Source organism: Camponotus floridanus, unplaced genomic scaffold (assembly GCF_003227725.1).
Source record: "Camponotus floridanus strain SB8 unplaced genomic scaffold, Cflo_v7.5 scaffold67, whole genome shotgun sequence".
Taxonomy (NCBI): domain Eukaryota; kingdom Metazoa; phylum Arthropoda; class Insecta; order Hymenoptera; family Formicidae; genus Camponotus; species Camponotus floridanus.
The window spans coordinates 1251828-1275210 of record NW_020229835.1 but is presented as its reverse complement, the minus strand read 5'-3'; the positions used below and the strand labels follow the sequence as shown (position 1 = coordinate 1275210).

General features: G+C 27.1%; 3 protein-coding genes across 3 annotated transcripts in view; all 3 read right to left on the bottom strand.

Annotated features, from left to right (window-relative positions):
* Positions 1 to 1780: 1780 nt before the first annotated feature.
* LOC105257919 (aspartic proteinase A3) lies at positions 1781 to 5987 on the bottom strand. The gene is made up of 8 exons (XM_025413521.1): positions 5797 to 5987; positions 4728 to 4960; positions 4151 to 4278; positions 3776 to 4008; positions 3374 to 3499; positions 3173 to 3308; positions 2860 to 2952; positions 1781 to 2780 (listed from the first exon to the last, which is right to left on the bottom strand). The coding sequence occupies exons 1-8, from the start codon at positions 5856 to 5858 to the stop codon at positions 2601 to 2603; spliced, it is 1191 nt and encodes a 396-aa protein (XP_025269306.1). The 5' UTR covers positions 5859 to 5987; the 3' UTR covers positions 1781 to 2600.
* A 1807-nt stretch (positions 5988 to 7794) lies between these two features.
* LOC105256040 (lysosomal aspartic protease) lies at positions 7795 to 11961 on the bottom strand. The gene is made up of 8 exons (XM_025413528.1): positions 11778 to 11961; positions 10707 to 10939; positions 10187 to 10305; positions 9811 to 10043; positions 9388 to 9513; positions 9189 to 9324; positions 8881 to 8973; positions 7795 to 8801 (listed from the first exon to the last, which is right to left on the bottom strand). Exons 1-8 carry the CDS (start codon positions 11837 to 11839, stop codon positions 8622 to 8624), a joined length of 1182 nt encoding a protein of 393 aa, XP_025269313.1. The 5' UTR covers positions 11840 to 11961; the 3' UTR covers positions 7795 to 8621.
* Positions 11962 to 14655: 2694 nt separating this feature from the next.
* Positions 14656 to 23383, bottom strand: part of LOC112639474 (lysosomal aspartic protease-like) — a 31243-nt gene continuing 22515 nt past the window's right edge. Inside the window, exons 9-11 of the mRNA XM_025413511.1 lie at positions 15183 to 15212; positions 14870 to 14962; positions 14656 to 14790 (exon numbers count right to left, since the gene is read on the bottom strand). Coding sequence (XP_025269296.1) covers positions 14959 to 14962; positions 15183 to 15212 — 34 coding nt within the window. The 3' untranslated portion in view covers positions 14656 to 14790; positions 14870 to 14958. The remainder of the gene's footprint in view (positions 14791 to 14869; positions 14963 to 15182; positions 15213 to 23383) is intronic.

The window sequence follows — 23383 nt, the reverse complement described above, 5'->3', positions numbered from 1 at the left end:
TGATCACGCGTGTCCCTCTGTTGAATGCTTGAACAGGTAGAAAAGGCGCGAAACATTCGAAAAATCCTCATAAATTTCCATTTCGATCAATTTAATTTAAATATACTATATTTTGCTTGAACGTGTATCTTCCATGAAGAACATTTATTTACAGAAATTTATGATTAATAATAAAAATAATTCTTTCGAAAGAATATATTGTTTATATCATACAGACAATTATGCAACATTAACTTTACAATAGATAATTTGAAAAAATTATCGACATTTTTTTATGTAATTTTGTGCGATAAAATTATATTTATACAATTATACATCACACTTTATTTGATGAATACTTGAGGTTTCTAAAGAGACAAGAAAATATACATAATCTTGAATTATATATTTGAATAATCATTAATTTCAGAAATTTTGTGTTATGAACAAATTGTTATGTTAAATTTCGAATAATATTAATATGAATATTTTAACTCAAGATACTATACAAAATTAAAAATCTATACTATATATACTATAGAAAACTAAAAATCTATACTATATATATTTCTTTTCTATATTATGCAAATTTCAGGAAAATGCAATCAAATTTTGTGAAGGAAATAATACATCTCCAATAAGGAAACGTGTACTTTTATTAAAAATTTTATTAAAAATATGTGATTAGTATATCGAAATAAAACAATTTGCAATAATGAGAAACGTCATTATGATCATAATTTCAAATACATTATAAAAATAAACTTATAATAAAATAAACATATTATAAGATAAAAAAATTATAATACGTTTTCATTAGTTCTCTTTTTCAAGGTCATCCTGATTTAAAAAGTTGATAGTGACCGAATATTGGTATTATTCAAACATTTAGTATATGTATGTAAACATATATTTCATATATTACAATTAAAATTCATGAATAATAGCGTAATAGTGCAATATTTATATTCAATTTATAATCAAATTATTTCAGACAAAAATAGAAAATAATAATCGATCGATAATAATTAATTTTTCACGCTCTTAATATTCAACCATAGTATGAAATTTATGATATCCGAATATGAAATCAGTTCTTAAGAACTCTTTAACAAAGCTTATTTAATTCAAAAAAATCGAAAGGCGCTACTGAATCGCGTGCTAATTGCATTAATTGCGAAATTTTCGTGGCATTTATTAACCAAGAACAAAGAAAATGTCAGATTTTTCTCTAAACTCTTCACGCAATCGATTTATGCAAGAATTTGAATTAAAAGAAGACACCGAGATATTATTTGTATTTATATGACAGCGAAACATATTATCGCACTTATATCTCCGCAATATCTAGGGATTAATACGATATAGTAAATTGTAATCAGGAAAACGCGCTTGCCGTGTAAACAACATCGTTATGCATTTAAGGGCACATGATGGAATGCATAATACAGATAAAATCAAGTCGATAAGTCGATGATTTCATGCGGCTCGAAAATATTTTAGATCGCAGCGAAATTATCTTAAAGCGATGACAACAAGTTGTTCTCTTACTGAATGGAAGCATATTAATTCTTATTCACGTACGAAGATGTAAGGAATAAAATGGGGAAACTTTTGCAATTCTGGATCCATAAAAATGCTTTATTTACGAGAGAGCTTCAAAATTAATTTTATTAGATCATCACTCAATGGTAATCTCTCATTTTTAATTCTTATTAAATCGAGCAAGAAGAAAATTATTTTTATAACATTCTCATAAAAAATTAAAAACTTTTATTGATCATCGCACTGAATAACTTTCTATTTAGGATTTATCAGCGTTTTATGAATGTCATCACATTTACATAGGTTTTGGATTTCAGATAATCAAATGTGATCACGACGAGAGAGATTGATTTTATAAAATCAGCATTTATTATATCGATACGTAACTTAAACACATGATACAATGCATAAACTTAACTTTGGATTTCCGCGTCGATCAGCAACACTGCTGCTACGAAAAAACAGAACATATTTTCGAAATTTCTGGTAAATTTCTTTCTGTACGTTGCGACATACAAAGAAGAAATTGTACTCGACTACTAGAGCCATCATTTATCGACATTTAATGACTGATGTATATACAATCGCGCGCATTCGAAATACATCCATGTTATCGATCCGTTCTATCGATCAGTCAAATTTAAAAATATATTATTTAAATATTTTGTTTTATAATTGAACCGAATTGTAATAAAATAAATTATTAAACGTGCGCGTGATTAAGAATGATAATGAAGAAGTAATAATCATTTCAAAAATATAAACTGATTATATCGACTAGACGGCCATGAAACAAGGATTTTAGCAAATGACACTGTTCCCAAAATTTCGCACAATCTAATTAGCAATAAACTCATGTTAATTACTTTCAAGATAAAGTATTGCTGTTAAAAACTACTATACAGCTATCTACATATTACGCAAAAATTCACATTGATAATACGCAAACTTTATCAGTTGGTGATTAAAAATAATTAAATTTTTTTTGCTGCAGAATATTGAGCAAATTATTAAAAATTGATAAAGTTTTCAATAAAAGAAGGCAATGAAAAACTTTCTATAGGTTTTGATGAATTCTATAAATTTTTTGCCAAAGCAAATCCCACTCGTTCTTTGTCCATGTCAAACTCGGTGTAGTAGCGGCCTATAAATGACGTGCCCAGAATCCACGACTTAATAAATTTACTTTCATCGTTATATTTTGGGTCCATATGTTTCCAGAAGACGCTTGAACATCGATTTTTATTATGTGGACCCTGAGCAGAATTAAATACACAATATAACCTTTTCTTATATTTATTTAGATAATTTAAGTAATTTTCATATAACACTCACCCGAATGATGTAATCTTTACCGGTAAGATTCAAGGCCTCGCCACCCAAATTAAACTGGATTGTAGGCAATTGAGAAATTCTATTGCAGTCCACCTTTAAATAAAACATAATATCAATTTAATAATTAATCATATTTAATGAATATATTAAGTTTTTCGGAAACAAGGACTAATGTCATTGTTCCATAGAAGTTTATGTTTTATTGCAACGTACCAAATATTTATTTTTGTATTGTTATTATCAACTTTTTATTATTTTTGTTATCAAAGGCTACGTGCTTGAAAGATATGACTACTTGAAAGATATTACTTACTCTTCCCTGTGGATTAGTATAAATATATCGATTAATAAATGAAATATCCTTTTCTGGTCCAATTATTCTCCAAATACTTGTATCAATGGTAGCTAGACAGTATCTCTTGCAAAAAGGAATCCCATCTATTTCGATACTATAAAGCGTAACGTAAACAATTTGTTGAAATATGATTAATATAATTTAAAATATATAACGTACCTATCTATGGTAATTTCCCAGGATCTTTCGATATTAGCAGGAACATATGTAAAATTTCCTTCGTAATAAGCAGGATCGGAACCACCGAATGTCAATTTACCACCTAAATTAGCTGAGTTAGGGTCTCTGCAAATTGTATTTTTTATATCGCAATATGTATGTATGTGATAATTATGATAAATTATACATTATATTTAATGTGTAAATATAAATATTAATTTAATATGAAAAATAATACTATATAGAAATTATGATACTATGTATAAATAATAAATTTAATTTATATTAATATTAAAATAAGTATATAATAAATATAAAAATATATACAAATAGAACTGCATGTTAATTAAATACTCTTTTCTATAGATATATGTTATTCATAAACAGAGAAGATATGTATACCTATTTAGATAAAAACTAAAAATGCGTGATGACACTAGACCTTGTTCAATCATGTTGCCGAAGACTGGCGTTATCGTAAGTGCAAAATAATATAAATTAAAATATAGCAGCCCTACCATACCACCAAATCTGTGTCTATCATGTATAGTTATATATTTATCAAATATTATATTTATGTCTGATGCGTCTGTCACTTCTACAAATGTTTGATTCGCAACAGTGAGTTTGGCAACCTGTGATAAAATCGATACAGAAATAGTACATACATCGTCCTTGCCGCGCGAAAAAAAAAACATGATTGCTTAAGAAATGTTTAAACTACTCGTATGATTTTATTTCTAACTGATATGGATTGATTGCTTAATAATGACTTACTTTCACTAAATCAGTAGATAGAAGACCATGTAACTTATAATTCAAATATTCTATATTAATAGTACTACGTGAGTCATTAGAATAAGGTGATATATAGTATTTGTTACTTTTATCTCTACAAGGTCGTACTGAAACATATTCAATAATATCGAAAATTAGCAATATTAGAAAGATATTAAAAATATATATGGACATATTGTCTTATTAATCTATATCAATTATGCAATATTCTTTTACAAATAATGCCATATTTTATACATGTAAATGTATTTGTCGCATTAATTCATAAATTATCTTTGTTTATCAATGCTTGAATCTTTGGAGAATGAAGCTGATAAATTATTTAATAATTAGTACATTTCCAAATTACAAAATTTGCCATTGTAATATTTAAATTATAGTATTAAAAATTACTATAAAATTAAATAAATATATATCTGTATTATGTATTCAACTTTTCACAATATTTCAAGATTATATTTGAAAAATATAATTAATGACGGAATATGTATATATATATATATATATATATATATATATATATATATACACACACACACACAAACAAATTACTTACAACAAAAAGGGTGTGTGCATTTTTTGGAAAATATCCAAAGATGTGGGGAACCACAATTAAATATAACTTGAAATTTTTGCGGTGGAATTCCAATTTTAATACTGCCATAGTAAGCTATGTTTTTGAAATTGGTCAAACGTACTGAAGGAAGATTACTACGTAACGAAGGAACTTTTTGCAAGACGGTGCCAACTTTTTCCGAAGATTCTCCATCCATCTCGTGCAATGAAGTCCTTGAAATAGCATAAACAACATTCTATGATATATGTATGTATTCTAAATATATATGTAAAATGAATATTTACGTTTGATATGACTAATTGATATTTTCAGAACAAATGTAGTCATGAAAGTCTACACATTCTCAAAAATTAATTGTATAACTTACATACTTGCAATATAAGTGCATTACGCATTTAAATATAAATATTTCAGAAATGTTTATTATTCGATGATCTTTTTAAATTGTATGAACTCATATATATATATATATATGTGTGTGTGTGTGTGTGTGTGTGTGTGTATCAAAAGTAATTATTGATTTGTACAGTTTAGTTTTAAACAAAATTATTTTAATAGACATTGAATTTTAATTAATTTTGCATGTGATTTTACATACAAAAGTAATTTAGAAACAAGTAATAAAAAAAGAGTATTAAAAATAAGAAACAGAGAATATCAATTAAACAAATAATATAAAGCAACTCATTATACGTACAGTTAACGCATGAAAAAATAGTTTACAATTACATGTTTTGATGACCTCCAAGCATGATATTTATGTTAACGGTCGTCGTTTAAATAGGGATAAAGACAAGATGGACAAAAGCGAACGTTACGAAAAAACAACAAGTCACTTTTTCCAAAATATTCTTATTTTATTTACTCTTTAATTAATAAATCAAAATATACGTTTTGATCAACGAAATCATTTCATCCAATTTGTATTGAAGCATTATTTGCATTTGTACAAGCCACGCGTTTAATCCAAGAAGTCGAAGACGAGAAAAAATCGATCTTTCGAAGTTCGATATTTATGCCAATATGCAATACAATATAATATACTGACCTGTTTAATCGCGCGTCAATCGTCATAAAGAGCATCGTCATTATCACAAAAAGGCGAAACATATTTCAGAATTTATTTATTGGTGATGTCTCGATTCGTGAAAATTTCAATGACGACTTTCTTTCGACACTTTATGACCTGATACGCAGAAAAATAAAATGTTGTCGTTTATTAACTCTTCCTTAGCACTGTACTGGTATTCGATAGCGTTATGTATACATATATGATCACGCGTGTCCCTCTGTTGAATGCTTGAACAGGTAGAAAAGGCGCGAAACATTCGAAAAATCCTCATAAATTTCCATTTCGATCAATTTAATTTAAATATACTATATTTTGCTTGAACGTGTATCTTCAATGAAGAACATTTATTTACAGAAATTTATGATTAATAATAAAAATAATTCTTTCGAAAGAATATATTGTTTATATCAAACAGACAATTATGCAACATTAACTTTACAATAAATAATTTGAAAAATTTATCGACATTTTTTTATGTAATTTTGTGCGGTAAAATTATATTTATACAATTATACACCACACTTTATTTGATGAATACTTGAGATTTCTAATAAGACATGAAAATATACATAATCTTGAAATATATATTTGAATAATCATTAATTTCAGAAATTTTGCTGTGAACAATTTGTTATGTTAAATTTCGGATAATGTTAATATGAATATTTTAATTCAATATAATATTAAACTACAAAACTAAAAATTTATACTATATATACATTTCTTTTCTATATTATACAAATTTTAGGAAAATGCAATCAAATTTTGTGAAGGAAATAATACATCTCCAATAAGGAAACGTGTTTTTTTATTAAAAATTTTATTAAAAATATGTGATTAGTAAATCGAAATAATATTGCAATAAATTGCAATTTGCAATAATGAGAAACGTCATTATAATTATAATTTCAATTACATTATAAGAATAAACTGATAATAAAATAAACATATTATAAGATAAAAAAATTACAATACGTTTTCATTAGTTTTCTTTATCAAGTCCATCCTGATTTAAAAAAGTTGATAGTGACCGTATATTTCAAACATTTAGTATGTATACATAAATATATATTACATATATTACGATTAAAATTCATGAATAATAATAGCCTAATAGTGCAATATCTATATTGAATTTATAATCAAATTATTTCAGACAAATATAGAAAATAATAATCGGTCGATAATAATTAATTTTTCACGCTATTAATATTCAACCGTAGTATGAAAAGTCATGATATCCGAATATGAAATCAGTTCTTATGGACCTCTTTAACAAAGCTTATTTTATTCAAAAAAATCGAAAAGCGCTACTGAATCGCGTGCTAATTGCATTAATTGCGAAATTTTCGTGGCATTTATTAACCAAGAACAAAGAAAATGTCAGATTTTTCTCTAAACTCTTCACGCAATCGATTTATGCAAGAATTTGAATTAAAAGAAGACACCGAGATATTATTTGTATTTATATGACAGCGAAACATATTATCGCACTTATATCTCCGCAATATCTAGGGATTAATACGATATAGTAAATTGTAATCTGGAAAACGCGCTTGCCGTGTAAACAACATCGTTATGCATTTCAGGGCACATGACGGAATGCATAATACAGATAAAATCAAATCGATAAGTCGATGATTTCATGCGGTTCGAAAATATTTTAGATCGCAGCGAGATTATCTTAAAGCGGTGACAACAAGTTGTTCTCTTACTGAACAGAAGCATATTAATTTTTGTTCACGTACGAAGATGTAAGGAGTAAAATGGGAAAACTTTTGCAATTCTGGGTCCATAAAAATACTTTATTTACAGAGAGCTTCAAGATTAATTTTACAGAGAGCTTCAAGATTAATTTTATTAGACTCAATGGTAACCTCTTATTTTTAATTCTTATTAAATCGAGTAAGGAGAAAATGATTTTTATAACACACACATTCTCATAAAAAATTAAAAACTTTTATTGATTATCGCATTGAATAAATTTCTATTTAGGATTTATCAGCATTTTATGAATGTAATCACATTTACATAGGTTTTGGATTTCCAGAAAATCGAATGTGATCACGACGAGAGAGATTGATTTTATAAAATCAGCATTTATTATATCGATACGTAACGCAAACACATGATACAATGCATAAACTTAACTTTGGATTTTCGCGTCGATCAGCAATACTGCTGCTACGAAAAAACGGAACATATTTCCAAAATTTCTGGTAAATTTCATTTTGTACATTGCAACATATAAAGAAGAAATTGTATTCGACTACTAGAGCCATCATTTATCGACATTTGATGACTGTTATATATACAATCGCGCGCATTCGAAACAAATCCATGTTATCGATCCGTCCTATCGATCAGTCAAATTTAAAAATATATTATTTAAATATTTTGTTTTATAATTGAACCAAATTGTATTAAAATAAATTATTAAACGTGCGTTATTAAGAATGATAATGAAGGAGAATTCATCATTTCGAAAATATAAACTGATTAAATCGACTAGACGGCTATGCAACAAGGGACTTAGCAAATGACACTGTTTCCAAAAATTCGCACTTTTTAATTAGCAATAAGCATGTTACTTTCAAAATAAAGTATTGCTGTTAAAAATTAACGCACAACTATGTATATATTACGCAAAAATTTACATTGATAATACGCAAACTTTATCAGTTGGTGATTAAAAATAATTAAATTTCTTTTGCTGGAGAAAATTGAGCAAATTATTGAAAACTGATAAAGTGTTCAATAAAAGAAGGCAATGAAAAATTTTCTATAGGTTTTGATGAATTCTACACATTTTTTGCTAAAGCAAATCCCACTCGTTCTTTGTCCATGTCAAACTCGGTGTAGTAGCGGCCTATAAATGGCATACCCAGAACCCATGTCTTCATTAATTTAATTTTACCGTTATATGTTGGATACTTGTGTTTCCAGAAGACGCTTACACATACATTTTCATTATATGGATCCTGAGCAGAATTAAATACACAATATAACCTTTTCTTATATTTATTTAGATAATTTAAATAATTTTCTTATATCACTTACCCGAATGATGTAATCTTTACCGGTAAGATTGAAGGCCTTGCCACCCAAATTAAACTTGATTGTAGGCAATTGAGAAATTCTATTGCAGTCCACCTTTAAATAAAATATCAATTTAATAATTAATCATATTTAATGAATATATTAAGTATTTCGGAAACAAGGACTAATGTCATTGTTCCACAAAAGTTTATGTTTTACTGGAACGTACCTAATATTTATTTTTGTATTGTTATTATCAACTTTTTATTATTTTTGTTATCGAAGGCTACGTGCTTGAAAGATATGACTACTTGAAAGATATTACTTACTCTTCCCCGTGGATTAATTTTAATAAATTGATTTATAAGTGAAATATCCTTTTCTGGTCCAATTATTCTCCAAATACTTGTATCAATGGTAGCTAGGCAGAATCTCTCGCACCAAGTAATCTCATTTATTTCGATACTACAAAGCGTAACGTAAACAATTTGTTGAAATATGATTAATATAATTTAAAGTATAACGTACCTATCTATAGTAATATCCCACATTCCTTTAACACTAACAGGAACATATGTAAAATTCCCTTCGTAATAAGCAGGATCGGAATCACCGAATGTCAATTTACCACCTAAATTAGCTGAGTTAGCTTTTCTGCAAATTGTATTTTTTATACCGCAACATGTATGTGTGTGATTATTAAGATAAATTATAAATTATATTTAATGTGTAAATATAAATATTACTTTAATATAAAAAATAATACTTTTAATATAAAAAATATTACTATAGAAATTATGATACTATGTATAAATAATAAATTTAATTTATATTAATATTAAAATAAGTATATAATAAGTATAAATATATATACATATAGATTTGCACACATGTTAATTAAATACTCTTTTCTATAGATATATGTTGTTCATAAGTAGAGAAGATATGTACCTATTTAAATAAAAACTAAAAATGCGTGATGACACTAGACCTTGTTGAATCATGTTGTCCAAAATAGGCGTCATCGATGCTGCATCACCATATAAATTGGATGGTATCAGGCCTACCATACCATCAAATCTGTGTGTATCAAGTATAGTTACATATGAATTAAATATTATATTTATGTTTGATGCGTTTATCACTTCTACAAATGTTTGATTCGCCACACTGAGTTTGGCAACCTACGATAAAATCGGTATAGAAATAATACATACATCGTCGTTGCCGCGCAAGAAAAAAAAACATGATTGCTTAAGAAATGTTTAAACTACTCGTATGATTTTATTTCTAACTAAACTGGATTGATTGCTTAATAATGACTTACATTCACTGTATCAGTAGATAGAAAACCATGTACTTTGTAATCCAAGTATTTTAAATTAATGTTAGTTTTACGTGATATATATGTGTAGGAATTGTTACTATTATATCTATAAGGTCGTACTGAAACATATTCAGTAATATCGAAAATTAGCAATATTAGAAAGATATTAAAAATATATATTTTGAGATATTGTCTTATTAATCTATATCACTTATGCAATATTCTTTTACAAATAATGCCATATTTTATACATGTAAATGTATTTCTCGCATTAATTCATAAATTATTTTTGTTTATTAATTCTTGTATCTTTGGAGAATAAAGCTGATAAATTATTTAATAATTAATACATTTTATTAAAAATTACTATAAAATTAAGTAAATATATATCTATATTATGTATTCAACTTTTGACAATATCCGAAGATTATATTTGAGAAATATAATTGTTGATGGAAAATAAGTATATATATATATATATATATATATATATATATATACATACAAACAAATTACTTACAACAAAAAGAGAGTGTACAATTTTTGGAAAATATCCAAGAATATGCGGAATCAGTACTAAATGCAACTCTAAATTCTTGAGCTGGTTTCCCAATTTCAATGTTGCCATAGTAATGTATGTTTCCGAAATTTTTCAAATGTACTGAAGGAAGATTACTATCTAACAAAGGAACTTTTTGCAAGATGGTGCCAACTTTTTTCGAAGATTCTCCATCCATCTCGTGCAAGGAAGTCCTTGAAATAACATAAACAACATTCTATGATATATGTATGTATTGTAAATATATATGTAAAATGAATATTTACGTTTAATATGACTAATAGATATTTTCAGACCAAATGTAGTAATGAAAGTCTACACATTCTCAGAAATTAAATGTATAACTTATATACTTGCAATACAAATACATTAGGCATTTAAATATAAATATTTCAGAAATGTTTATTACTCGATGATCTTTCTAAATTGTATGAACTCATATATATATATATATATATATATATATATATATATAAATATATCAAAAGAAATTATTAATTTGTACAACCCAGTTTTAAATAAAATCATTTTAATAGACATTGAATTTTAATTAATTTTGCATGTGATTTTACATACAGAAGTAATTTAGAAACAAGTAATCAAAAAAAAGGGTATTAAAAATAGGAAACTGAAAATATAAGTTAAACAAATAATATAAAGCAACTCATTATACCTACAGTTAACGCGTAAAAAAATAGTTTACAATTACATGTTTTGATGACCTCCAAGCACGATATTTATGTTAACGGTCGTTGTTTAAATAGGGATAAATAGGGAGAAAGATGGACAAAAGCGAACGTTACGAAAGAACAACGAGTCACTTTTTCAAAACTATTCTTATTTTATTTACTCTTTAATTAATAAATCAAAATATACGTTTTGCTCAAAGAAATCATTTCATCCAATTTGTATTGAAGCATTATTTGCATTTGTACAAGCCACGCATTTAATCCAAGAAGTCGGAAACGAGAAAAAAATCTTTCTAAGTTCGATATTTATGCCAATATGCAATATAATATAATATGTACTGACCTGTTTAATCGCGCGTCAATCGTCATAAAGAGCATCGTCATTATCACAAAAAGGCGAAACATATTTCAGAATTTATTTATTGGTGATGTCTCGATTTGTGAAAATTTCAATGACAACTTTCTTTCGACACTTTATGACCTGACACGCAGAAAAATAAAGTGTTGTCGTTTACTAACTCTTCCTTAGCACTGTACTGGTATTCGATAGCGTTATGTATACATATATGATCACGCGTGTCCCTCTGTTGAATGCTTGAACAGGTAGAGAAAGCGCGAAACATTCGAAAAATCCTGATAAATTTCCATTTCGATCAATTTAATTTAAATATACTATATTTTGCATGAACGTGTATTTTTAATGAAAAACATTTATTTACATAAATTCATGTTTGATAATAAAAATAATTATTTCTAAAGAATATATTGTTAATATCAAACAGACAATTATGCAACATTAACTTTACAATAAATAATTTGTAAAATTTATCAACATTTTTTTATGTAATTTTGTGTAAAATTATATTTATACAATTATACACCACACTTTATTTGATGAATACTTAAGATTTCTAAAGAGACATGAAAATATACATAATCTTGAAATATATATTTGAATAATCATTAATTTCAGAAATTTTGCTGTGAACAGTTTGTTATGTTAAATTTCGGATAATGTTAATATGAATATTTTAATTCAAGATAATATACAAAACTAAAAATCTATACTATATATACATTTCTTTTCTATATTATGCAAATTTTAGGAAAATGCAATCAAATTTTGTGAAGGAAATAATACATCTCCAATAAGGAAACGTGTTCTTTTATTAAAAATTTTATTAAAAGTAAGTGATTAATAAATCGAAATAATATTGCAATAATGAGAAACGTCATTATAATCATAATTTCAATTACATTATAAAAATAAACTTATAATAAAATAAACATGTTATAAGATAAAAAAATTTTAATACGTTTTCATTATTTCTCTTTATCAAGTTCATCCTGATTTAAAAAAGTTGATAGTGACCGAATATTGGTATTATTCAAACATTTAGTATGTATACATAAATATATATTACATATATTACGATTAAAATTCATGAATAATAATAGCCTAATAGTGCAATATTTATATTCAATTTATAATCAAATTATTTCAGACAAATATAGAAAATAATAATCGGTCGATAATAATTAATTTTTCACGCTATTAATATTCAACCATAGTATGAAAAGTCATGATATCCGAATATGAAATCAGTTCTTAGGAACTCTTTAACAAAGCTTATTTTATTCAAAAAAATCGAAAGGCGCTACTGAATCGCGTGCTAATTGCATTAATTGCGAAATTTTCGTGGCATTTATTAACCAAGAACAAAGAAAATGTCAGATTTTTCTCTAAACTTTTCACGCAATCGATTTATGCAAGAATTTGAATTAAAAGAAGACACCGAGATATTATTTTTAATTATGACAGCGAAACATATTATCGCACTTTTATCTCCGCAATATCTAGGGATTAATAGGATATAGTAAATTGTAATCAGGAAAACGCACTTGCCGTGTAAACAACATCGTTAAGGTGCAATTTCATTGACGCTAAAAAGTAGCATCAATGAAAAGGCCGCTTTATGCATTTAAGGTCACATGACGGAATGCATAATACAGATAAAATCAAGTCGATAAGTCGATGATTTGATGCGGATCGGAAATATTTTAAATCGCAGCGAGATTATCTTAAAGCGGTGACGACAAGTTGTTCTCTTACTGAATGGAAGCATATTAATTCTTGTTCACGTACGAAGATGTAAGGAGTGAAATGGGAAAACTTTTGCAATTCTGGGTCCATAAAAAATACTTTATTTACGGGAGAGCTTCAAGATTAATTTTATTAGATTCAATGATAACCTTTCATTTTTAATTCTTATTAAATCGAGCAAGGAGAAAATGATTTTTATAACATTGTCATAAAATTAAAAACTTTTATTGCTCATCGGCATTGAATAACCTTTTATTTAGGATTTATCAACGTTTTATGAATGTAATCACATTTACATAGGTTTTGGATTTCAGAAAATCGAATGTGATCACGACAAGATAGATTGATTTTAGAAAAAATCAACATTTATTATACCGATACGTAATGTAAACACACGATACAATGCATTAACTTGACTTTGGATTTCCGCGTGAATCAGCACCACTGCTACGAAAAAACGAATCATATTTTTGAAATTTCTGGTAAATTTCTTTCTGTACGTTGCAACATAAAAAGAAGAAATTGTACTCGGCTACTAGAGCCATTTATCGACATTTGGTGACTATTATATATACAATCGCGCGCATTCGAAACATATCCATGTTATCGATCCATCCTATCGATCAATCAAACTTAAAAATATATTATTTAAATATTTTTTTTCATAATTAAACCAAATTGTATTAAAATAAATTATTAAACGTGCGCGTGATTAAGAATAATAATGGAAAAAAAATAATCATTTCGAAAAAGTAAATTGATTATATCGACTAGACGGCCATGCAACAATGGACTTAGCAGATGACACTGTTCCCAAAAATTCGCACATTCTAATTAGCAATAAGCTCATGTCAGCCACTTTCAAGATAAAGTATTGCTGTTAAAAATTAGGACACAATTATGCACGTATTACGGCAAAAATTTACATTGATAATATTTAAACTTTGTCAGTTGGCGATTAAAAATGATTAAATTTTTTTTTGCTATTGAAAACTAAGCAAAATTATTTAAAAATTGATGATAAAGTATACAATAAAAGGTAATGAAAATGGCAATGAAAAATTTTCTATACATTTTGATGAATTCTATACGTTTTTCGACCAAAGCAAATCCCACTCCGGTCTCTCTCCATATCAAACTCGGTGTAGTAGCGCCCCATAAATGGCATGCCCAGAATCCATTTTTCTTTGCTGTCATATGTTGGGTCGTGTTTCCAGAAGACGGTTAAACATTTACTTTCATTATCTGGATCCTGAGCAAAATTAAATACACAATATAAACTTCTCTTATACTTATTTAAATAATTTAAATAATTTTCTTATAACACTCACCCGAATGGTGTAATCTTTACCGGTAAGATTGAAGGCCTCACCACCCAAATTAAACTTGATTGTAGGCAATTTGGAAATTCTATTGCAATTCACCTTTGAATGAAACATAATATCAAGTTAATAATTAATCATATATAATGAATATATTAAGTATTTCGGAAACAAGGACTAATGTCAGTGTTCCATAGAAGTTTATATTTTACTGGAACGTACCTAATATTTATTTTTGTATCGTTATTATCAACTTTTAATTATTTTTGTTATCGAAGGCTACGTGCTTGAAAGATATGACTACTTGAAAGATATTACTTACTCTTCCCCGTTTACTAGTTCTAATAAATCGATTAATAAATGAAATATCCTTTTCTGGTCCAATTATTCTCCAAATACTTGTATCAATGATAGCTTGGCAGTATCTCTTGCACCAAGTAACCATATTTATTTCGATACTACAAAGCGTAACGTAAACAATTTGTTGAAACATGATTAATATAATTTAAAGTATAACGTACCTATCTATGGTAATTTCCCACACTCCTTTGATACTAACAGGAACATATGTAAAATTCCCTTCGTAATAAGCAGGATCGGAAACCACCGAATGTCAATTTACCCACCTAAATTGCTGAGTTAGGGTCTTCTGCAAATTGTATTTTTTATATCGCAATATGTATGTATGTGATAATTAAGATAAATTATAAATTATATTTAATGTGTAAATATAAATATTACTTTAATATAAAAAATAATACTATATAGAAATTATGATACTATGTATAAATAATAATTTAATTTATATTAATTTTAAAATAAGTATAAAATAAAATATAAATATACATACAAATAGGGGAGCCTGTGTGATCCTGCACGCTGCGTCACTGAAACTCGCCGAAGTGAAGATTAAGCGTGGCGCGGATTCGGGTCCACACAGGTCCCAGTGAGAAAGTAAGGATAGTAGAAGTGGATGGAGGCGATAGACGGTATAAAGGAGGACCAGCCGGAGAAAAAGAGGAAGAGAGAATAGAGGAGACGGGAACGTGGAAAGAAAGGGAAAGAGAAGTGAAAGAAGAAAGGAGGAGGGGGAAGGCGGGGGAGAGAAGAAAAGAGAGGAGAAGGAAAAAGAAGTTTTTAAGAAAAGAGATCGAGAGAACGATGGAGAGGACATATGGAGGAAATTTGAAGAGAGGAAGAAGAAAGTGAGAAGGAAAAAAGAGAAAGGGAGATAGAGCGAGAAGGGAAGGAGAGAGGAGGAAGGAGATGGAGAAGAGGAGAAAAAGAAAGAAGAATGTAGTGTGGAAAAAGGAGTAGGAAAAAAACGGCGATGCCGTTAGTAGATATGGGTGTTAGTTGTGATATGTTAAAGGCGGCGGCAATTGCGTGAGAGATATGGTTATGTTAGGTAGAGTTATGTAATTGTATGTTGAAGATTGTAATCCCAAGGGGAACAATAAAGTTTACCATTTACATACAAATAGAACTCCATGTTTATTAAATATTCTTTTCTATAGATATAAGTTGTTCATAAGTAAAGAAGATATTTACCTGTTTAGATAAAAACTGAAAATGGCGTGATGATAGTCCTTGTTGAATCATGTTACCAAAGACAGGCGTTACTGCATCATCATATAAATTGGAAGGTATTAGGCCTAAGATACCATCAAATCTTCGGTTATCAAATATATTTATATGCGAAGTAAAATTATTTACGTTTGATACGTCTACCACTTCTGCAAATGTTTGATTCTCGATATGGAAGTTGGCAACCTATGATAAAGTTGGTAATGATATAAATACTACATCGTCATTGCCTCGCAAACAAGAGAACATAATTACTTAAAAAATGTTTAATCTACTCTTATGATTTTATTTCTAACTAAATTGGATTGATTGTTTAATATTGACTTACATTCACTGTATCAGTAGATAGGAATCCAATGTACCGTGTAATCGAAGTATTCTATATCAATCTGAGTATTAATTTGGTATATATGTGTAGGAATACATACCATTATATTTAAAAACGTCCCTACTGTGAAGCATAAATTTATCTATAATAGATGCTTAATATTAATAATCGAAATTACAATAATTAAAGAAGATTAAAAATATATATGTGAGATATTGTCCTTACTTAATCTATATCAAATATGCAATATTTATTTACAAATAACGCTATNTATGTATACATATATGATCACGCGTGTCCCTCTGTTGAATGCTTGAACAGGTAGAAAAGGCGCGAAACATTCGAAAAATCCTCATAAATTTCCATTTCGATCAATTTAATTTAAATATACTATATTTTGCTTGAACGTGTATCTTCAATGAAGAACATTTATTTACAGAAATTTATGATTAATAATAAAAATAATTCTTTCGAAAGAATATATTGTTTATATCACAGACAATTATGCAACATTAACTTTACAATAATAATTTGAAAAATTTATCGACATTTTTTTATGTAATTTTGTGCGGTAAAATTATATTTATACAATTATACACCACACTTTATTTGATGAATACTTGAGATTTCTAATAAGACATGAAAATATACATAATCTTGAAATATATATTTGAATAATCATTAATTTCAGAAATTTTGCTGTGAACAATTTGTTATGTTAAATTTCGGATAATGTTAATATGAATATTTTAATTCAATATAATATAAACTAAAAACTAAAAATTATACTATATATACATTTCTTTTCTATATTATACAAATTTTAGGAAAATGCAATCAAATTTTGTGAAGGAAATAATACATCTCCAATAAGGAAACGTGTTTTTTTATTAAAAATTTTATTAAAAATATGTGATTAGTAAATCGAAATAATATTGCAATAAATTGCAATTTGCAATAATGAGAAACGTCATTATAATATAATTTCAATTACATTATAAGAATAAACTATAATAAAATAAACATATTATAAGATAAAAAATTACAATACGTTTTCATTAGTTTTCTTTATCAAGTCCATCCTGATTTAAAAAGTTGATAGTGACCGTATATTCAAACATTTAGTATGTATACATAAATATATTACAATATTACGATTAAAATTCATGAATAATAATAGCCTAATAGTGCAATATCTATATTGAATTTATAATCAAATTATTTCAGACAAATATAGAAAATAATAATCGGTCGATAATAATTAATTTTTCACGCTATTAATATTCAACCGTAGTATGAAAAGTCATGATATCCGAATATGAAATCAGTTCTTAGACTCTTTAACAAAGCTTATTTTATTCAAAAAAATCGAAAAGCGCTACTGAATCGCGTGCTAATTGCATTAATTGCGAAATTTTCGTGGCATTTATTAACCAAGAACAAAGAAAATGTCAGATTTTTCTCTAAACTCTTCACGCAATCGATTTATGCAAGAATTTGAATTAAAAGAAGACACCGAGATATTATTTGTATTTATATGACAGCGAAACATATTATCGCACTTATATCTCCGCAATATCTAGGATTAATACGATATAGTAAATTGTAATCTGGAAAACGCGCTTGCCGTGTAAACAACATCGTTATGCATTTCAGGGCACATGACGGAATGCATAATACAGATAAAATCAAATCGATAAGTCGATGATTTCATGCGGTTCGAAAATATTTTAGATCGCAGCGAGATTATCTTAAAGCGGTGACAACAAGTTGTTCTCTTACTGAAAGAAGCATATTAATTTTTGTTCACGTACGAAGATGTAAGGAGTAAAATGGGAAAACTTTTGCAATTCTGGGTCCATAAAAATACTTTATTACAGAGAGCTTCAAGATTAATTTTACAGAGAGCTTCAAGATTAATTTTATTAGACTCAATGGTAACTCTTATTTTTAATTCTTATTAAATCGAGTAAGGAGAAAATGATTTTATAACACACACATTCTCATAAAAAATTAAAAACTTTTATTGATTATCGCATTGAATAAATTTCTATTTAGGATTTATCAGCATTTTATGAATGTAATCACATTTACATAGGTTTTGGATTTCAGAAAATCGAATGTGATCACGACGAGAGAGATTGATTTTATAAAATCAGCATTTATTATATCGATACGTAACGCAAACACATGATACAATGCATAAACTTAACTTTGGATTTCGCGTCGATCAGCAATACTGCTGCTACGAAAAAACGGAACATATTTCCAAAATTTCTGGTAAATTTCATTTCTGTACGTTGCAACATATAAAGAAGAAATTGTATTCGACTACTAGAGCCATCATTTATCGACATTTGATGACTGTTATATATACAATCGCGCGCATTCGAAACAAATCCATGTTATCGATCCGTCCTATCGATCAGTCAAATTTAAAAATATATTATTTAAATATTTTGTTTTATAATTGAACCAAATTGTATAAAATAAATTATTAAACGTGCGTTATTAAGAATGATAATGAAGGAGAATTCATCATTTCGAAAATATAAACTGATTAAATCGACTAGACGGCTATGCAACAAGGGACTTAGCAAATGACACTGTTTCCAAAATTCGCACTTTTTAATTAGCAATAAGCATGTTACTTTCAAAATAAAGTATTGCTGTTAAAAATTAACGCACAACTATGTATATATTACGCAAAAATTTACATTGATAATACGCAAACTTTATCAGTTGGTGATTAAAAATAATTAAATTTCTTTTGCTGCAGAAAATTGAGCAAATTATTGAAAACTGATAAAGTGTTCAATAAAAGAAGGCAATGAAAAATTTCTATAGGTTTTGATGAATTCTACACATTTTTTGCCAAAGCAAATCCCACTCGTTCTTTGTCCATGTCAAACTCGGTGTAGTAGCGGCCTATAAATGGCATACCCAGAACCCATGTCTTCATTAATTTAATTTTACCGTTATATGTTGGATACTTGTGTTTCCAGAAGACGCTTACACATACATTTTCATTATATGGATCCTGAGCAGAATTAAATACACAATATAACCTTTTCTTATATTTATTTAGATAATTTAAATAATTTTCTTATATCACTTACCCGAATGATGTAATCTTTACCGGTAAGATTGAAGGCCTTGCCACCCAAATTAAACTTGATTGTAGGCAATGAGAATTCTATTGCAGTCCACCTTTAAATAAAATATCATTTAATAATTAATCATATTTAATGAATATATTAAGTATTTCGGAAACAAGGACTAATGTCATTGTTCCACAAAGTTTATGTTTTACTGAAACGTACCTAATATTTATTTTTGTATTGTTATTATCAACTTTTTATTATTTTTGTTATCGAAGGCTACGTGCTTGAAAGATATGACTACTTGAAAGATATTACTTACTCTTCCCCGTGGATTAATTTTAATAAATTGATTTATAAGTGAAATATCCTTTTCTGGTCCAATTATTCTCCAAATACTTGTATCAATGGTAGCTAGGCAGATCTCTCGCACCAAGTAATCTCATTTATTTCGATACTACAAAGCGTAACGTAAACAATTTGTTGAAATATGATTAATATAATTTAAATATAACGTACCTATCTATAGTAATATCCCACATTCTTTAACACTAACAGGAACATATGTAAAATTCCCTTCGTAATAAGCAGGATCGGAATCACCGAATGTCAATTTACCACCTAAATTAGCTGAGTTAGTTTTTCTGCAAATTGTATTTTTTATACCGCAACATGTATGTGTGTGATTATTAAGATAAATTATAAATTATATTTAATGTGTAAATATAAATATTACTTTAATATAAAAAAATACTTAATATAAAAATATACTATAGAAATTATGATACTATGTATAAATAATAAATTTAATTTATATTAATATTAAAATAAGTATATAATAAGTATAAAATATATACATATAGATTGCACACATGTTAATTAAATACTCTTTTCTATAGATATATGTTTTCATAATAGAGAAGATATGTACCTATTTAAATAAAAACTAAAAATGCGTGATGACACTAGACCTTGTTGAATCATGTTGCCAAAATAGGCGTCATCGATGCTGCATCACCATATAAATTGGATGTATCAGGCCTACCATACCATCAAATCTGTGTGTATCAAGTATAGTTACATATGAATTAAATATTATATTTATGTTTGATGCGTTTATCACTTCTACAAATGTTTGATTCGCCACACTGAGTTTGGCAACCTACGATAAAATCGGTATAGAAATAATACATACATCGTCGTTGCCGCGCAAGAAAAAAAAAACATGATTGCTTAAGAAATGTTTAAACTACTCGTATGATTTTATTTCTAACTAAATGGATTGATTGCTTAATAATGACTTACATTCACTGTATCAGTAGATAGAAAACCATGTACTTTGTAATCCAAGTATTTTAAATTAATGTTAGTTTTACGTGATATATATGTGTAGGAATTGTTACTATTATATCTATAAGGTCGTACTGAAACATATTCAGTAATATCGAAAATTAGCAATATTAGAAAGATATTAAAAATATATATTTTGAGATATTGTCTTATTAATCTATATCACTTATGCAATATTCTTTTACAAATAATGCCATATTTTATACATGTAAATGTATTTCTCGCATTAATTCATAAATTATTTTTGTTTATTAATTCTTGTATCTTTGGAGAATAAAGCTGATAAATTATTTAAATAATTAATACATTTTATTAAAAATTACTATAAAAATTAAGTAAATATATATCTATATTATGTATTCAACTTTTGACAATATCCGAAGATTATATTTGAGAAATATAATTGTTGATGGAAATAAGTATATATATATATATATATATATATATATATAATATACATACAAACAAATTACTTACAACAAAAAGAGAGTGTACAATTTTTGGAAAATATCCAAGAATATGCGGAATCAGTACTAAATGCAACTCTAAATTCTTGAGCTGGTTTCCCAATTTCAATGTTGCCATAGTAATGTATGTTTCCGAAATTTTTCAAATGTACTGAAGGAAGATTACTATCTAACAAAGGAACTTTTTGCAAGATGGTGCCAACTTTTTTCGAAGATTCTCCATCCATCTCGTGCAAGGAAGTCCTTGAAATAACATAAACAACATTCTATGATATATGTATGTATTGTAAATATATATGTAAAATGAATATTTACGTTTAATATGACTAATAGATATTTTCAGACCAAATGTAGTAATGAAAGTCTACACATTCTCAGAAATTAAATGTATAACTTATATACTTGCAATACAAATACATTAGGCATTTAAATATAAATATTTCAGAAATGTTTATTACTCGATGATCTTTCTAAATTGTATGAACTCATATATATATATATATATATATATATTATATATATAAATATATCAAAAGAAATTATTAATTTGTACAACCCAGTTTTAAATAAAATCATTTTAATAGACATTGAATTTTAATTAATTTTGCATGTGATTTTACATACAGAAGTAATTTAGAAACAAGTAATCAAAAAAAGGGTATTAAAAATAGGAAACTGAAAATATAAGTTAAACAAATAATATAAAGCAACTCATTATACCTACAGTTAACGCGTAAAAAAATAGTTTACAATTACATGTTTTGATGACCTCCAAGCACGATATTTATGTTAACGGTCGTTGTTTAAATAGGGATAAATAGGGAGAAAGATGGACAAAAGCGAACGTTACGAAAGAACAACGAGTCACTTTTTCAAAACTATTCTTATTTTATTTACTCTTTAATTAATAAATCAAAATATACGTTTTGCTCAAAGAAATCATTTCATCCAATTTGTATTGAAGCATTATTTGCATTTGTACAAGCCACGCATTTAATCCAAGAAGTCGGAAACGAGAAAAAATCTTTCTAAGTTCGATATTTATGCCAATATGCAATATAATATAATATGTACTGACCTGTTTAATCGCGCGTCAATCGTCATAAAGAGCATCGTCATTATCACAAAAAGGCGAAACATATTTCAGAATTTATTTATTGGTGATGTCTCGATTTGTGAAAATTTCAATGACAACTTTCTTTCGACACTTTATGACCTGACACGCAGAAAAATAAAGTGTTGTCGTTTACTAACTCTTCCTTAGCACTGTACTGGTATTCGATAGCGTTATGTATACATATATGATCACGCGTGTCCCTCTGTTGAATGCTTGAACAGGTAGAGAAAGCGCGAAACATTCGAAAAATCCTGATAAATTTCCATTTCGATCAATTTAATTTAAATATACTATATTTTGCATGAACGTGTATTTTTAATGAAAAACATTTATTTACATAAATTCATGTTTGATAATAAAATAATTATTTCTAAAGAATATATTGTTAATATCAAACAGACAATTATGCAACATTAACTTTACAATAAATAATTTGTAAAATTTATCAACATTTTTTTATGTAATTTTGTGTAAAATTATATTTATACAATTATACACCACACTTTATTTGATGAATACTTAAGATTTCTAAAGAGACATGAAAATATACATAATCTTGAAATATATATTTGA